Source organism: Geotrypetes seraphini, chromosome 2, assembly GCF_902459505.1.
Source record: "Geotrypetes seraphini chromosome 2, aGeoSer1.1, whole genome shotgun sequence".
Lineage (NCBI taxonomy): Eukaryota > Metazoa > Chordata > Amphibia > Gymnophiona > Dermophiidae > Geotrypetes > Geotrypetes seraphini.
The window spans coordinates 18,973,735-18,989,876 of record NC_047085.1 but is presented as its reverse complement, the minus strand read 5'-3'; the positions used below and the strand labels follow the sequence as shown (position 1 = coordinate 18,989,876).

The 16,142-nt window shown below is 43.4% G+C and overlaps 1 protein-coding gene across 2 annotated transcripts in view; it reads right to left on the bottom strand.

Moving 5' to 3' along the window:
* Positions 1–16,142, bottom strand: part of TSNARE1 (t-SNARE domain containing 1) — an 843,012-nt gene that overhangs the window by 132,652 nt on the left and 694,218 nt on the right. For both annotated transcript variants that reach the window (XM_033933064.1, XM_033933065.1), the window contains exon 12: positions 15,657–15,768. In XM_033933064.1, coding sequence (XP_033788955.1) covers positions 15,673–15,768 — 96 coding nt within the window. In that variant the 3' untranslated portion in view covers positions 15,657–15,672. The remainder of the gene's footprint in view (positions 1–15,656; positions 15,769–16,142) is intronic.

Genomic DNA, 16,142 nt, shown 5'->3' with positions numbered 1-16,142 from the left:
TAAAGAAATCGCTGATTCTAATCGTTTACAGAGAAAAATCGCTGATTCCCAGCACTTCCTTCACCTTGTGTTGCCTCTCGTTCAGGAGCAAGTCAGGTCTCCCACCATGTTATTCGCGGTTTCACCATAGTCACAATAGTTTTTAATAGAAAACAGCGAATTACATATGAAAAAGTTATTTGCGTTTTTTCTGTATTTGCAGTTCTGTTAATCCCCTATCACAGCAAATACGGAGGGAGAAGTGTATACGGAACTAAAATAATTTAGGACTTGTAACTAGGACAAATATAGTACATAATTCTAGAGCTGTGTAGGATGCATGTATTTATAGATTATTTATTTCGATTTCTATCCCATCCTCCCAGTAGCTCAGAACGGGTTACAAGCCAACATTCACAATGGAAAACATTTTGGACAGTACAAGACTAAACAGCAACTTAAGTACAGGAGAGTGCAGAAATATATATATATATATATATATAAATAAATAAATATATATATATATATATATATATATATATACTAGTCTTTAAGCCCGTTACATTAACGGGTGCTAGAGATTCCTCGGCTTTCTCCCCCTCCCTTGTTCCCCTTGTTTCCCTTTGCACAGTCTCCCTGCTTCATCCGCTCCTTCTCCTGCGCGGGCCATCGGAGCAGAGAGGACTGGGCAGAGGGGGCTGCCAGCCGGGGCCGGCGGAGAGGAGCTAGGCGGCTGGAGGAGTAGCAGCAGCCGCTGCCGATTGCAGCCTCCGTCCCGCCTTCGCCTCCCTGGATTTGCTAGAGCGGCCTGCAAGGTTCGCTACAGTGGCTGGCGAACCTCAGCAGGCCGCTTTGAAGAGGACCGGCAGTGGGGGGGGGGGGGGGGGAGGAGTCGCTGGCACACGCGCTAGCGCAGGCGCCATGAGCACTGGCACAGAAGCACAGCTCACGCCACCAGGACTCACGGATTTTCAACAGCGCATGCGCGCTTAGCCTTTTATTATTATGGATATATATAAACAAATTATACGAGGACGCACAACATATAATATGTTTATATAATGAGTCACTTGGCCTACCCTCTGATGTGTTTGTACCTTTTAGTTCTATACTGGTACATTAGTCTGAGGCTTTGTCTCCCTCTTTTTGGGTGCATGCTGGGTTTGAAGAGGGGGGTATCTCGGTGCCACGATCACACAACATTTTGACTCATTATATGAATATATATATATAAAATGTGTGTGAAAATTGTTCCAGTGTAGAGATTAATGAGAGCTGTGTGACTGTGGAAGCACTCTGCCACCCACTGACGTAAGTACATTTCTGTTCGACGGCTCACAAATAAACAGTCCTTATCCAGGCACAAATATTTATGGTCTGTGTGCATCCCAAGTTGGAATCTGTGTTGTGTCCTCCCTCCAAAGGCCAAAAATACTTTGGGTGAATCGAGCGTATAGCGCTCAAAATCTATAAATTCTCCGGTTGTCAGAAATGCCTGACATTTTAGTGGCAACCAGGAAGGAGGAGAGACGAGGCAAGAAAATCCTGGCTAGCTTAGATTACGTACGGAGATGCTAAGGTCATTGTAAACGTTGAATAGAGTTGATGAACCTAGGGGCTCCTACAGCAATATTTTATTTTATTTCATTTTATTAGGCTTATATATCACATTTATAAATTGCATTATGTTGCACAATAAAATATCAAGTGCAACTGAAAGTATAAAAGGAGGAATAAAATATGCATGGGAAGGAATGTTGCTGGGAGGAATTTCATTTCCCTCCTGCTAGGCTGCTTTTTAGGCTGGGGACCCTGGGGAGAGTGTGGTGCAGTGGTTAAAGCTACAGCCTCGGCTTCCTTTCTCCTCCGAAACAGGAAGTTGCGTCATGAGGGGGGAGGTAGGACAAGGGAAGCCAGCATGCTAAATGAACCCAGGCCGCGGGGCTCTAACACTGCACACGCCAGCTTCCCTTCTCCTCCCTCCCCCTTGTGACATGACTTTCTGTTTTGGAGGAGAAGGGAAGCTGACGCGCAGTGTTACAGCCCCGCGGCCTGGGTTCAGTTCGCTTGCGGGCAGCAGGCAAGAGGGCAGTGAAGGAGTAGAAGGTAGTGAAGCTGACCTGACCAGGCGGGGGGGGGCACCTTTCTCTTCTCTTCTACCAGGTCCAGCAGCACCTCTTATCCCTTCCCTTTCCCTCCCCCTTGTCCAGCAGCACCTCTCCCTCTCCCCATGTCCATCAGTACCTCTCCTCTCCCTAGTGGTAGCTCACTGCATGCTTTTAACTTCCCCACACAGCTGCCGCTAGCGTTAGTTTGCCTTTGCTAGGCCGGCCCGCCTACAATGATGCAACTTCCTGTTTCGTCGGAGGCGGGCCTGCCTAGGAAAGGCTGTCTGATGGAATTGCCGGCTAAACCAACGCTAGCGGAAGCTGTGTGGGAAAGTTAAAATCTGCTGTTCACGTTATGGGCCAAATAATGTGACTTAAGGCTATAACGTTGCTTAATGAATGCTTCCACCATAATTTTATACCAGGACCAACCGTGCTTTTCCAATGTTTTGCTACTACTGTACTATCCAAGCAGCACTATTGAAACCAACTGGGAACCCCCAACCTCTGGGCTCTGCCTGCCTTCCCTACTCCTCCTGCCCATGCCGACCTTGGCTCACCCTCTAATGTCACTTCCTGTTCCCGCGACCAGGAAGTGACTTCAGAGGGAGAGCCAAGGCTGGTGCCAGCAGCAGGTTGGAGCAGCTGGTCGTGCTGACGAAGAGTTAGAGGCATGGGGGAGGGGGGTGGGTAGGGAAGGGAAAGTGCAGGTGTGGTGGGGGATGGACAGGGAAGGACCAGGACTGGTCCGCTCCCCCTCCCTTACCACACCACCGACCAGAGTTTGATAAAAGGGGGCCTAAATTTTATATTTGGTTTTAGTTTGCTTCTGATGCAGCCATATTGGTGAAAATCAGCTACGTTGGGCACATCTTTTGTCCTGGAAGTACATTCAATAAATCCTGTTTGGTCTGCTTCTTTGTTTTCCCCTATGTTGGATCTGGTAGACCAGCTACTTTCTCCTTTTCTTACATTTTCGAAAATGCTGAAACTTTTGCAAATATTTTATAAAATTACAACAGTGAGAGGTTGGTCTATAATTCACTCATAACGTTTGGTTTTCCTTTGGGACGACGGTTATTAAGGCTTCATAAAGGGAAGCTAGCAATCAGCCCTCCAGATCAATCTGATTAAAAATTTTAACCAACCTAGGAGCTAATACTTCTTTCAAGTGCTTATAAATTCTGCAGGGAAATGATCTGGGTCTGCCGCTTTATTATTTTTTTTTTGTTGTTGAATAAATTGCTTTTGTAACTTCATCTAATGTATCAATTGACTTGATTAACTCTTCAGATAACTGTGGGAGAGGTCGCCGTTGAAACCAATTTTCTTCTTGTTTCTTTCTTCTCCTTCTCTTTCGCTTTGTTCCCCGGAGTGGCTGCATCTGTGGGGGGGTGTGCGTGGGAGGGTGTCTTTGGGATGTTGGACGGCTTGTGAGTGGTGTGGCTGGTGTGGTTTGTAGCGTGGGCTTGGGGTTGGCTGTCGTGTGTCTGTTTGGGGTGGGGTATCATCTCAAAATGACAATTGTGATGGGCATTCACCCATTTTGTATTGTGTATCTCTTGTTGCCATTCTCTGTTCTGTTGTTACCGACTGTTGTCGATGGCTCTGTTCTGGCTGTCTAGCCTGTGGATGTTTGTTACTTTGCAATTGTTAATAAAGATATTGAAAAAAAAAAAAAAAAAGAAACCAATTTTCAAACATTTGGTACCATACACCGAGCTGAGAAGTGATAATGATCCACAAAAGTGCTAGCAATCTCTTGAGATTTAAATGGTGCAAAATGCAGATTGATTACAGGAACATCAAAATACGCTCATATTACACCTTGGCTTCAGAAATTGCACTGGCTGCCAGTAGTAATTCAGTGCAGTGTTTTTCAACCTTTTTACACCTATGGACCGGTAGAAATAAAAGAATTATTCTGTGGACCGGCATCGGTCCGCGGACTGGCGGTTGAAGAACACTGGGCTAAGTCGTGGACCAGACCCCGCCCATCTCTACCCAATCTCCACCCCAGATCCCGCCCCCATAATAGTACTAATTGTAATACTATTTTTTTCCATTCATTTTTCATAAATACACACAATATAATCTTATTAACAACACATAATGATTAACCACAAAATTAAACTACACATAGCACACTGACAGCAGATGTAAATTCTCAAAATTGACATAATTCAATCACTAAATTCATAAATAAAATCATTCCCCCTTTACCTTTGTTGTCTCCCTCCCTCTATGCTAGGCCTTACCTTCTGACCTGCTCCCGCCTGGCCATTTTATGCCGCCCCCGGTGTTATCTTCAGGCCAGCTCCCTCTTCCTCACTGATGCAGTGCTCAAAGCTGCGGGCAGCGGCTCCTTGCACGTCCCACACCTCATCTGGAAGCCTTCCCTCTGACGTTGCGATGTCAGAGAGAAGGCTTCTGGTTCAGATGTAGGAGATGTGGCTTTGTGCACTGAATCAGTCATTCTGGCCAATCGAATCAGCAAAGCTTGTCCATGCAAATGATCAAATTGTAAACACCCCCCCCCCCCCCCCAATTCGCGCACACGTAACATCGATCGACGCGCGTGCGCACTTTATCCTTGTTGGTTTTGGGTAAAGAAGAACTTCCTAGCATTGGTTTTGAATCTGTCCCCTTCAACTTTTCCGAATGCCCTCTTGTTCTTTTATTTTTCAAAAGTTTGAAGAATCTGTCCCTCTCTACTCTCTCTACGCCCTTCATGATCTTGTAAGTCTCTATCATATCCCCTCTAAGTCTCCTCTTCTCAAGGGAAAAGAGACCCAGTTTCTCCAATCTTTCTCTATCTCTCTCTTTCTATTTCTGTCTCTCTCCCTTTCTTTCTATCGCTCTCTCTCTCTGTTTCTCTCTGTCTCCCTTTCTCTCTGTCCCTCTCTACTCTCTCTATGCCTTTCATGATCTTGTAAGTCTCTATCATATCCCCTCTAAGTCTCCTCTTCTCAAGGGAAAAGAGTCCCAGTTTCTCCAATCTCTCAGCGTATGAAAGGTTTTCCATCCCCTTTATCAGACATGTCGCTCTCCTCTGAACCCTCTCGAGTAACGCCATATCCTTCTTAAGGTACGGCAACCAATATTGGACGCAGTACTCCAGATGCGGACGCACCATTGCCCGATACAACGGCAGGATAACTTCTTTCGTTCTGGTAGTAATACCTTTATTGATTATACCTAGCATTCTGTTCGCTCTCTTAGCGGCCGCTGCACACTGTGCCGTCGGCTTCATTGTCATGTCCACCTTTACTCCCAAGTCCCTTTCTTGGGTACTCTCACTCAATAACATCCCTCCCATCGTATAGCTGTACCTCGGGCTTCTGCTTCCCACATGTAGTACTTTACATTTCTCAACGTTAAGTAGATATATATATTTTTTATGGGATTCTTAACATGCATGCAGCAGTTGCTAGGCAGGAATAGTTGGCGAGGATATAAGGCGACTGGTCCTCAGCAGTCAAAACTTTTTGGATCGGTTTGGACGAAATGGTTTCATGAATCGATGCCTTAAGAAATTTACATGCCTTTTTACTCATTTGCATGCACAGATTGGATCGGGTGTGGATGGGGTCTGGAGGAAGGTTAGTGAATCGAGCCGTAGTTGGAAAGTGAGCGCAAATCAATCGGTACACGACCGGTTTGCTTAGTGAATCTAGCCCTGTGTGAGAGGACAAAAGCTCTCTTGGTGTGATGCTGTTTAAGAAGATAGATCAGCACATATGCTTACTTCCAGCTTTTAAAAACAGCACTTGCTTTATTTCAGAAAGTGTGGCACAGTGGTTAAAGCACCTTTCCAGTGTCTGCTGCTCATTTTTTTCTCCTTTCATGTTCCATTTCCTCCTTATGCTTGTCTCCAACATATTGATTTTTCCCTTTCAGCTTTCTTAACTTTTTCTTTTCTTTTTTGTCTCTGTCCACTCAAATCTTGCCTTCTTTCTCACCCTTCTTCTTTTTAAATGTTCAGCTACCTCTCAATTCTCCATCTTCTCTCAATCTCTAGCTCTCCCATTTTCCATCTCACTGCTTTCCCACTCAAATCTTGCCTTCTTTCTCACCCTTCTTCTTTTTAAATGTTCAGCTACCTCTCAATTCTCCATCTTCTCTCAATCTCTAGCTCTCCCATTTTCCATCTCACTGCTTTCCCACTCAAATCTTGCCTTCTTTCTCACCCTTCTTCTTTTTAAATGTTCAGCTACCTCTCAATTCTCCATCTTCTCTCAATCTCTAGCTCTCCCATTTTCCATCTCACTGCTTTCCCACTCAAATATTGCCTTCTTTCTCACCCTTCTTCTTTTTCAATGTTCAGCTACCTCTCAATTCTCCATCTTCTCTCAATCTCTAGCTCTCCCATTTTCCATCTCACTGCTTTCCCACTCAAATCTTGCCTTCTTTCTCACCCTTCTTCTTTTTCAATGTTCAGCTACCTCTCAATTCTCCATCTTCTCTCAATCTCTAGCTCTCCCATTTTCCATCTCACTGCTTTCCCACTCAAATCTTGCCTTCTTTCTCACCCTTCTTCTTTTTCAATGTTCAGCTACCTCTCAATTCTCCATCTTCTCTCAATCTCTAGCTCTCCCATTTTCCATCTCACTGCTTTCCCACTCAAATATTGCCTTCTTTCTCACCCTTCTTCTTTTTCAATGTTCAGCTACCTCTCAATTCTCCATCTTCTCTCAATCTCTAGCTCTCCCATTTTCCATCTCACTGCTTTCCCACTCAAATCTTGCCTTCTTTCTCACCCTTCTTCTTTTTCAATGTTCAGCTACCTCTCAATTCTCCATCTTCTCTCAATCTCTAGCTCTCCCATTTTCCATCTCACTGCTTTTCCACTCAAATCTTGCCTTCTTTCTCACCCTTCTTCTTTTTCAATGTTCAGCTACCTCTCAATTCTCCATCTTCTCTCAATCTCTAGCTCTCCCATTTTCCATCTCACTGCTTTCCCACTCAAATCTTGCCTTCTTTCTCACCCTTCTTCTTTTTCAATGTTCAGCTACCTCTCAATTCTCCATCTTCTCTCAATCTCTAGCTCTCCCATTTTCCATCTCACTGCTTTCCCACTCAAATCTTGCCTTCTTTCTCACCCTTCTTCTTTTTCAATGTTCAGCTACCTCTCAATTCTCCATCTTCTCTCAATCTCTAGCTCTCCCATTTTCCATCTCACTGCTTTCCCACTCAAATCTTGCCTTCTTTCTCACCCTTCTTCTTTTTCAATGTTCAGCTACCTCTCAATTCTCCATCTTCTCTCAATCTCTAGCTCTCCCATTTTCCATCTCACTGCTTTCCCACTCAAATCTTGCCTTCTTTCTCACCCTTCTTCTTTTTCAATGTTCAGCTACCTCTCAATTCTCCATCTTCTCTCAATCTCTAGCTCTCCCATTTTCCATCTCACTGCTTTCCCACTCAAATCTTGCCTTCTTTCTCACCCTTCTTCTTTTTAAATGTTCAGCTACCTCTCAATTCTCCATCTTCTCTCAATCTCTAGCTCTCCCATTTTCCATCTCACTGCTTTCCCACTCAAATCTTGCCTTCTTTCTCACCCTTCTTCTTTTTCAATGTTCAGCTACCTCTCAATTCTCCATCTTCTCTCAATCTCTAGCTCTCCCATTTTCCATCTCACTGCTTTCCCACTCAAATCTTGCCTTCTTTCTCACCCTTCTTCTTTTTAAATGTTCAGCTACCTCTCAATTCTCCATCTTCTCTCAATCTCTAGCTCTCCCATTTTCCATCTCACTGCTTTCCCACTCAAATCTTGCCTTCTTTCTCACCCTTCTTCTTTTTAAATGTTCAGCTACCTCTCAATTCTCCATCTTCTCTCAATCTCTAGCTCTCCCATTTTCCATCTCACTGCTTTCCCACTCAAATCTTGCCTTCTTTCTCACCCTTCTTCTTTTTAAATGTTCAGCTACCTCTCAATTCTCCATCTTCTCTCAATCTCTAGCTCTCCCATTTTCCATCTCACTGCTTTCCCACTCAAATCTTGCCTTCTTTCTCACCCTTCTTCTTTTTAAATGTTCAGCTACCTCTCAATTCTCCATCTTCTCTCAATCTCTAGCTCTCCCATTTTCCATCTCACTGCTTTCCCACTCAAATCTTGCCTTCTTTCTCACCCTTCTTCTTTTTAAATGTTCAGCTACCTCTCAATTCTCCATCTTCTCTCAATCTCTAGCTCTCCCATTTTCCATCTCACTGCTTTCCCACTCAAATCTTGCCTTCTTTCTCACCCTTCTTCTTTTTAAATGTTCAGCTACCTCTCAATTCTCCATCTTCTCTCAATCTCTAGCTCTCCCATTTTCCATCTCACTGCTTTCCCACTCAAATCTTGCCTTCTTTCTCACCCTTCTTCTTTTTAAATGTTCAGCTACCTCTCAATTCTCCATCTTCTCTCAATCTCTAGCTCTCCCATTTTCCATCTCACTGCTTTCCCACTCAAATCTTGCCTTCTTTCTCACCCTTCTTCTTTTTAAATGTTCAGCTACCTCTCAATTCTCCATCTTCTCTCAATCTCTAGCTCTCCCATTTTCCATCTCACTGCTTTCCCACTCAAATCTTGCCTTCTTTCTCACCCTTCTTCTTTTTAAATGTTCAGCTACCTCTCAATTCTCCATCTTCTCTCAATCTCTAGCTCTCCCATTTTCCATCTCACTGCTTTCCCACTCAAATCTTGCCTTCTTTCTCACCCTTCTTCTTTTTAAATGTTCAGCTACCTCTCAATTCTCCATCTTCTCTCAATCTCTAGCTCTCCCATTTTCCATCTCACTGCTTTCCCACTCAAATCTTGCCTTCTTTCTCACCCTTCTTCTTTTTAAATGTTCAGCTACCTCTCAATTCTCCATCTTCTCTCAATCTCTAGCTCTCCCATTTTCCATCTCACTGCTTTCCCACTCAAATCTTGCCTTCTTTCTCACCCTTCTTCTTTTTAAATGTTCAGCTACCTCTCAATTCTCCATCTTCTCTCAATCTCTAGCTCTCCCATTTTCCATCTCACTGCTTTCCCACTCAAATCTTGCCTTCTTTCTCACCCTTCTTCTTTTTAAATGTTCAGCTACCTCTCAATTCTCCATCTTCTCTCAATCTCTAGCTCTCCCATTTTCCATCTCACTGCTTTCCCACTCAAATCTTGCCTTCTTTCTCACCCTTCTTCTTTTTAAATGTTCAGCTACCTCTCAATTCTCCATCTTCTCTCAATCTCTAGCTCTCCCATTTTCCATCTCACTGCTTTCCCACTCAAATCTTGCCTTCTTTCTCACCCTTCTTCTTTTTAAATGTTCAGCTACCTCTCAATTCTCCATCTTCTCTCAATCTCTAGCTCTCCCATTTTCCATCTCACTGCTTTCCCACTCAAATCTTGCCTTCTTTCTCACCCTTCTTCTTTTTAAATGTTCAGCTACCTCTCAATTCTCCATCTTCTCTCAATCTCTAGCTCTCCCATTTTCCATCTCACTGCTTTCCCACTCAAATCTTGCCTTCTTTCTCACCCTTCTTCTTTTTAAATGTTCAGCTACCTCTCAATTCTCCATCTTCTCTCAATCTCTAGCTCTCCCATTTTCCATCTCACTGCTTTCCCACTCAAATCTTGCCTTCTTTCTCACCCTTCTTCTTTTTAAATGTTCAGCTACCTCTCAATTCTCCATCTTCTCTCAATCTCTAGCTCTCCCATTTTCCATCTCACTGCTTTCCCACTCAAATCTTGCCTTCTTTCTCACCCTTCTTCTTTTTAAATGTTCAGCTACCTCTCAATTCTCCATCTTCTCTCAATCTCTAGCTCTCCCATTTTCCATCTCACTGCTTTCCCACTCAAATCTTGCCTTCTTTCTCACCCTTCTTCTTTTTAAATGTTCAGCTACCTCTCAATTCTCCATCTTCTCTCAATCTCTAGCTCTCCCATTTTCCATCTCACTGCTTTCCCACTCAAATCTTGCCTTCTTTCTCACCCTTCTTCTTTTTAAATGTTCAGCTACCTCTCAATTCTCCATCTTCTCTCAATCTCTAGCTCTCCCATTTTCCATCTCACTGCTTTCCCACTCAAATCTTGCCTTCTTTCTCACCCTTCTTCTTTTTAAATGTTCAGCTACCTCTCAATTCTCCATCTTCTCTCAATCTCTAGCTCTCCCATTTTCCATCTCACTGCTTTCCCACTCAAATCTTGCCTTCTTTCTCACCCTTCTTCTTTTTCAATGTTCAGCTACCTCTCAATTCTCCATCTTCTCTCAATCTCTAGCTCTCCCATTTTCCATCTCACTGCTTTCCCACTCAAATCTTGCCTTCTTTCTCACCCTTCTTCTTTTTCAATGTTCAGCTACCTCTCAATTCTCCATCTTCTCTCAATCTCTAGCTCTCCCATTTTCCATCTCACTGCTTTCCCACTCAAATCTTGCCTTCTTTCTCACCCTTCTTCTTTTTAAATGTTCAGCTACCTCTCAATTCTCCATCTTCTCTCAATCTCTAGCTCTCCCATTTTCCATCTCACTGCTTTCCCACTCAAATCTTGCCTTCTTTCTCACCCTTCTTCTTTTTAAATGTTCAGCTACCTCTCAATTCTCCATCTTCTCTCAATCTCTAGCTCTCCCATTTTCCATCTCACTGCTTTCCCACTCAAATCTTGCCTTCTTTCTCACCCTTCTTCTTTTTAAATGTTCAGCTACCTCTCAATTCTCCATCTTCTCTCAATCTCTAGCTCTCCCATTTTCCATCTCACTGCTTTCCCACTCAAATCTTGCCTTCTTTCTCACCCTTCTTCTTTTTAAATGTTCAGCTACCTCTCAATTCTCCATCTTCTCTCAATCTCTAGCTCTCCCATTTTCCATCTCACTGCTTTCCCACTCAAATCTTGCCTTCTTTCTCACCCTTCTTCTTTTTAAATGTTCAGCTACCTCTCAATTCTCCATCTTCTCTCAATCTCTAGCTCTCCCATTTTCCATCTCACTGCTTTCCCACTCAAATCTTGCCTTCTTTCTCACCCTTCTTCTTTTTAAATGTTCAGCTACCTCTCAATTCTCCATCTTCTCTCAATCTCTAGCTCTCCCATTTTCCATCTCACTGCTTTCCCACTCAAATCTTGCCTTCTTTCTCACCCTTCTTCTTTTTAAATGTTCAGCTACCTCTCAATTCTCCATCTTCTCTCAATCTCTAGCTCTCCCATTTTCCATCTCACTGCTTTCCCACTCAAATCTTGCCTTCTTTCTCACCCTTCTTCTTTTTAAATGTTCAGCTACCTCTCAATTCTCCATCTTCTCTCAATCTCTAGCTCTCCCATTTTCCATCTCACTGCTTTCCCACTCAAATCTTGCCTTCTTTCTCACCCTTCTTCTTTTTAAATGTTCAGCTACCTCTCAATTCTCCATCTTCTCTCAATCTCTAGCTCTCCCATTTTCCATCTCACTGCTTTCCCACTCAAATCTTGCCTTCTTTCTCACCCTTCTTCTTTTTAAATGTTCAGCTACCTCTCAATTCTCCATCTTCTCTCAATCTCTAGCTCTCCCATTTTCCATCTCACTGCTTTCCCACTCAAATCTTGCCTTCTTTCTCACCCTTCTTCTTTTTAAATGTTCAGCTACCTCTCAATTCTCCATCTTCTCTCAATCTCTAGCTCTCCCATTTTCCATCTCACTGCTTTCCCACTCAAATCTTGCCTTCTTTCTCACCCTTCTTCTTTTTAAATGTTCAGCTACCTCTCAATTCTCCATCTTCTCTCAATCTCTAGCTCTCCCATTTTCCATCTCACTGCTTTCCCACTCAAATCTTGCCTTCTTTCTCACCCTTCTTCTTTTTAAATGTTCAGCTACCTCTCAATTCTCCATCTTCTCTCAATCTCTAGCTCTCCCATTTTCCATCTCACTGCTTTCCCACTCAAATCTTGCCTTCTTTCTCACCCTTCTTCTTTTTAAATGTTCAGCTACCTCTCAATTCTCCATCTTCTCTCAATCTCTAGCTCTCCCATTTTCCATCTCACTGCTTTCCCACTCAAATCTTGCCTTCTTTCTCACCCTTCTTCTTTTTAAATGTTCAGCTACCTCTCAATTCTCCATCTTCTCTCAATCTCTAGCTCTCCCATTTTCCATCTCACTGCTTTCCCACTCAAATCTTGCCTTCTTTCTCACCCTTCTTCTTTTTAAATGTTCAGCTACCTCTCAATTCTCCATCTTCTCTCAATCTCTAGCTCTCCCATTTTCCATCTCACTGCTTTCCCACTCAAATCTTGCCTTCTTTCTCACCCTTCTTCTTTTTAAATGTTCAGCTACCTCTCAATTCTCCATCTTCTCTCAATCTCTAGCTCTCCCATTTTCCATCTCACTGCTTTCCCACTCAAATCTTGCCTTCTTTCTCACCCTTCTTCTTTTTAAATGTTCAGCTACCTCTCAATTCTCCATCTTTTCTCAGTTCCTAGCTCTCCCAGTTCCCATCTCACTCCTTTCCCAACCTCCTTTTCACTTCTATCTACTCCCCATTACCACATTTCTACCACTGTTCTCTCACTCATGTCCCTCCCATGCTCCATCCACATGTGTAAGCAACAGCAGCGGAGGAGCCAAAGAGACAGGGCAGTCAATGGCGTAATTCTATGACATAATTCTATGAGCGTCAGAGCTGTTTCCGCCACAGCCGGCATGCTATGGTTTTTTTTGGGGGGGAGGTGCAAATTTATTGATAAAAGATGACTCAACACAATTCATGTTTTGGCCGCAAAACCTGCATCAAAAGTCTGAATGCGTAAAGATAAAAATAAATATTTGAAAAGGCGTATGTTTGGAACAGGCTGCCAGAGTCAATACGTCATGCTCCGTCTCAGGCGGTATTCAAATCCAAGCTAAGAACCCACTTTTTTGAAGCTTGCTTTCTTAACTCTCACTCACTGTCAGATACCTTCACCCCTTCTCCAGAAACTTCCCAACCCTGAGATGTCCTGTCTGTCTAAATTAGATTGTAAGCTCTTCTGAGCAGGGACCATCTATTGCATGTACAGTGCTGCATAGGCCTTTCAGTGCTAAAGAAATGATAAATAATAGTAGTATCCCTTTAATAAATAGCACCCTCAAAGGACGACTGTTACCCTATGAAGTCCATTATCGTATATAATAATACCCTTAGTGTGCATGCGCACATCAATCTTTGTGGCTCAATGCGTCCGTAGCTCCGTGGCCGGCAGAGAAATGTTGGAGCGTGCGGCGCATGCACGTTCGGTGCGTGTGCACATTGGGAGCTACGAGGCGGTTTATTTTCCTGTGTGCCGGTTGCCCAACGCATGATTAGAAAAAAAAAAAAAAAAAGGTAGGTGGGAAAAAGGGCAGGGACATTGACAGACTGACAGAAATAGAGACACACACACTGAAAGACAGGTAGGTGGGAGTGAAAGACACACACAGAAGGACAGGGGGCCAGGGAGAGAGATTGAAAGAAAAAAAAAAAAACAGACAGCGGACAAGGAGAGACACACAGAAAAAAAGACAGACAGGCAGCGGTCAAGGAGACAGACAGCAAAAAAAAGACAGACAGACATACAGCGGCCAAGGAGAGTGTGGCGTTGCCGGTGCCGGGTTTTGACTTAGGCCCCATTCACCGCTCAGCCACAACCGACTTATACGTGCCTTCAAAATAAGTTGAAGGTCCTGCTGGCTAAAAATAAGAAAAGAATCAATTGGTCAAGATTAATAAAGTTCTTTCATCAAATGGTGTCTCACTTTATTGGCAATGAAACACTTTCTCCGTGGTTAGTTTTTCCACCTCAAATAAACATGAAAAATAAACCTGGGCTTTCAAAATGTAGCCCTCACCTTCTCAACAGGTACAAACAGGTAAGTGTCCCAAACAATACCCAGTAGCTCAGCTCTATTAGTTCCAATGTTTGAGCCGGTAAAAAGAAAAAAAAAACAGGTATAATAATTGTCCAGATTTATCAAAGTCTTTCACAAGGTTGCTTCCAATGCTTGAGAGCAATGTTGCAGAGGCCTGGTTCGTAACCGGCCTGCCCAACCAGCTAAGCACACTGGTGGGGGAAGGGAGTAGCTGAATCCACCTTAAATCAGCTTCTAAACAGCTTGCCAAAATTGGCCCCACAATGCCAACCCTAGGATGGATGGTGGATTCTCCCAGCTACTAGTCCTTCACTCAATCAGCAAATGCAAGTCCCACACAAACCGCAAAAAGGCAAAACTTAAAAATTGCCAAACAAAATCAATCTTGCTTTAAGGTCCCCCCAAAACAGGCACACTTGTAGCCGTGAGCTCAGCACTGCTCACTTGGCTTTAAATTGGTGCTTGCAGGCATTCAAAAACAAAAATCTCCAAAATTTCAAACACAGAAAAAAGTAAAGTTATTGCACTTAACTTTCATCCATAACTGTGTCCTCAGGTTCCAAGGCAGTATCCATAAACTCCATTGGTTGAGGGCTGGCTGTTTGGCTGGCTTCAGGGACAGGAGCTGCCTCTGACATCTCTATGTCCTGGCTTTGGGCAGCTTTTGGAGTCCGGTCCTGGGATCCTGCTTCCTGGGATGACCCAGGGTAGAATGACTTAGTCTTCCTTAGTTCAGCCTCTAAAGCGTGCAGCTGACCACACCCTAACCTGAAAGGGGGACGGGCAGCTTGCTGCTTACACTGGGTTTTCCTTGGGGCTTTAATCAGTGCTTGCAGCTGTGCACTACCTGCCCTAGGAGCTCGTTTCCTAGGCTGTTCCTTTATGTGGTACACCTCCTGCTGCTCTGGGCTATTCTCATATTCCTCCTCCCCTCCCCAGGGCTCAGTAACCTGGTGTCTCAAATGAAACTCTGATCCTGGCTGAGTATTAGAGTTTACCCGGTCACTTTGGTTAGCCCTTTTTAGGGTAATGTTGGGATTAGCAGAAGACTTCCCTGGCACAAGCTTAGCTTTAGGGCTAGGGTTGTGACAAGAGACACACAGAAAAAAAGACAGACAGGCAGCGGCTAAGGAGACAGACAGCAAAAAAAGACAGATAGACATACAGCGGCCAAGGAGAGAGATAGCAAAAAAAGAAAGACAGACAGCAGTCAAGTAAAGAGAGAGAAAGAAAGAAAGAAAGGCAGACCTACACACATCTATTCTAGTACCCGTTAATGTAACAGGCTTAAAGATTAGTTTACCTATATTTATTGATTTTTGGAATTTATATACCGTCTATATCTAGACCGTTTCCATATAAAACATGCATAACATAAAATCAACATTAAAAAAATCTGACTATGACATTTCTTGCCCACTTCCATCTTTTACCTGTACAAACAGAAATCTTTCCTTACACGACAACAGATACAAATAGCTGCGTTTTCAGTAGTTTTTGTAAATTTTCAGTGTCAGCACATATCCCACATCATCTCAAAACCTAGGCATGTTACATTAGCATGAGCTTAATAGCATTAATCTCTTGCATTTCAAGATTTCTCAAATGAATGAAAATTCAAAAGAAATCTCACGAGTGAATCAAAGTATGGCAGCCATTACAAATTAGCTTGCCAATAATAAAATATCAACCTTTTTTTGTCATTTCATTTCAGAGTGAAAAAAGGTAGAGCAGAGTACCGAACCAGGCCTGTACTTACCACCACTCAAGCAGAATCAATGTTTTATAGAGGCTAGAATGATTATAATGACCACCGACAAAATGATCACCCCAGTAGAGATCAAGCAGCACTTCACCTTCCTGGCTTGCCTCTGAAAACAGAGAGGGGAAGAAAAGATGCACACTGAATAAATCAGGTAAAATGCAAATGCAAAGAAAGAACACCTGCCAACTTAAACATAGTAACATAGTAGATGATGGCAGATAAAGACCCGAATGGTCCATCCAGTCTCCCCAACCTGATTCAATTAAAATTTTTTTAATTTTTTTTTCTTAGCTATTTCTGGGCAAGAATCCAAAGCTCTACCCAGTTCTGTGCTTGGGTTCCAACTGCTGAAGTCTCCGTCAAAGTTAACTCCAGTCCATCTACAACCTCCCAGCCATTGAAGCCCTCCCCAGCCCATCCTCCACCAAACGGCCATATATAGACACAGACCATGCAAGTCTGCCCAGTACTGGCCTTAGT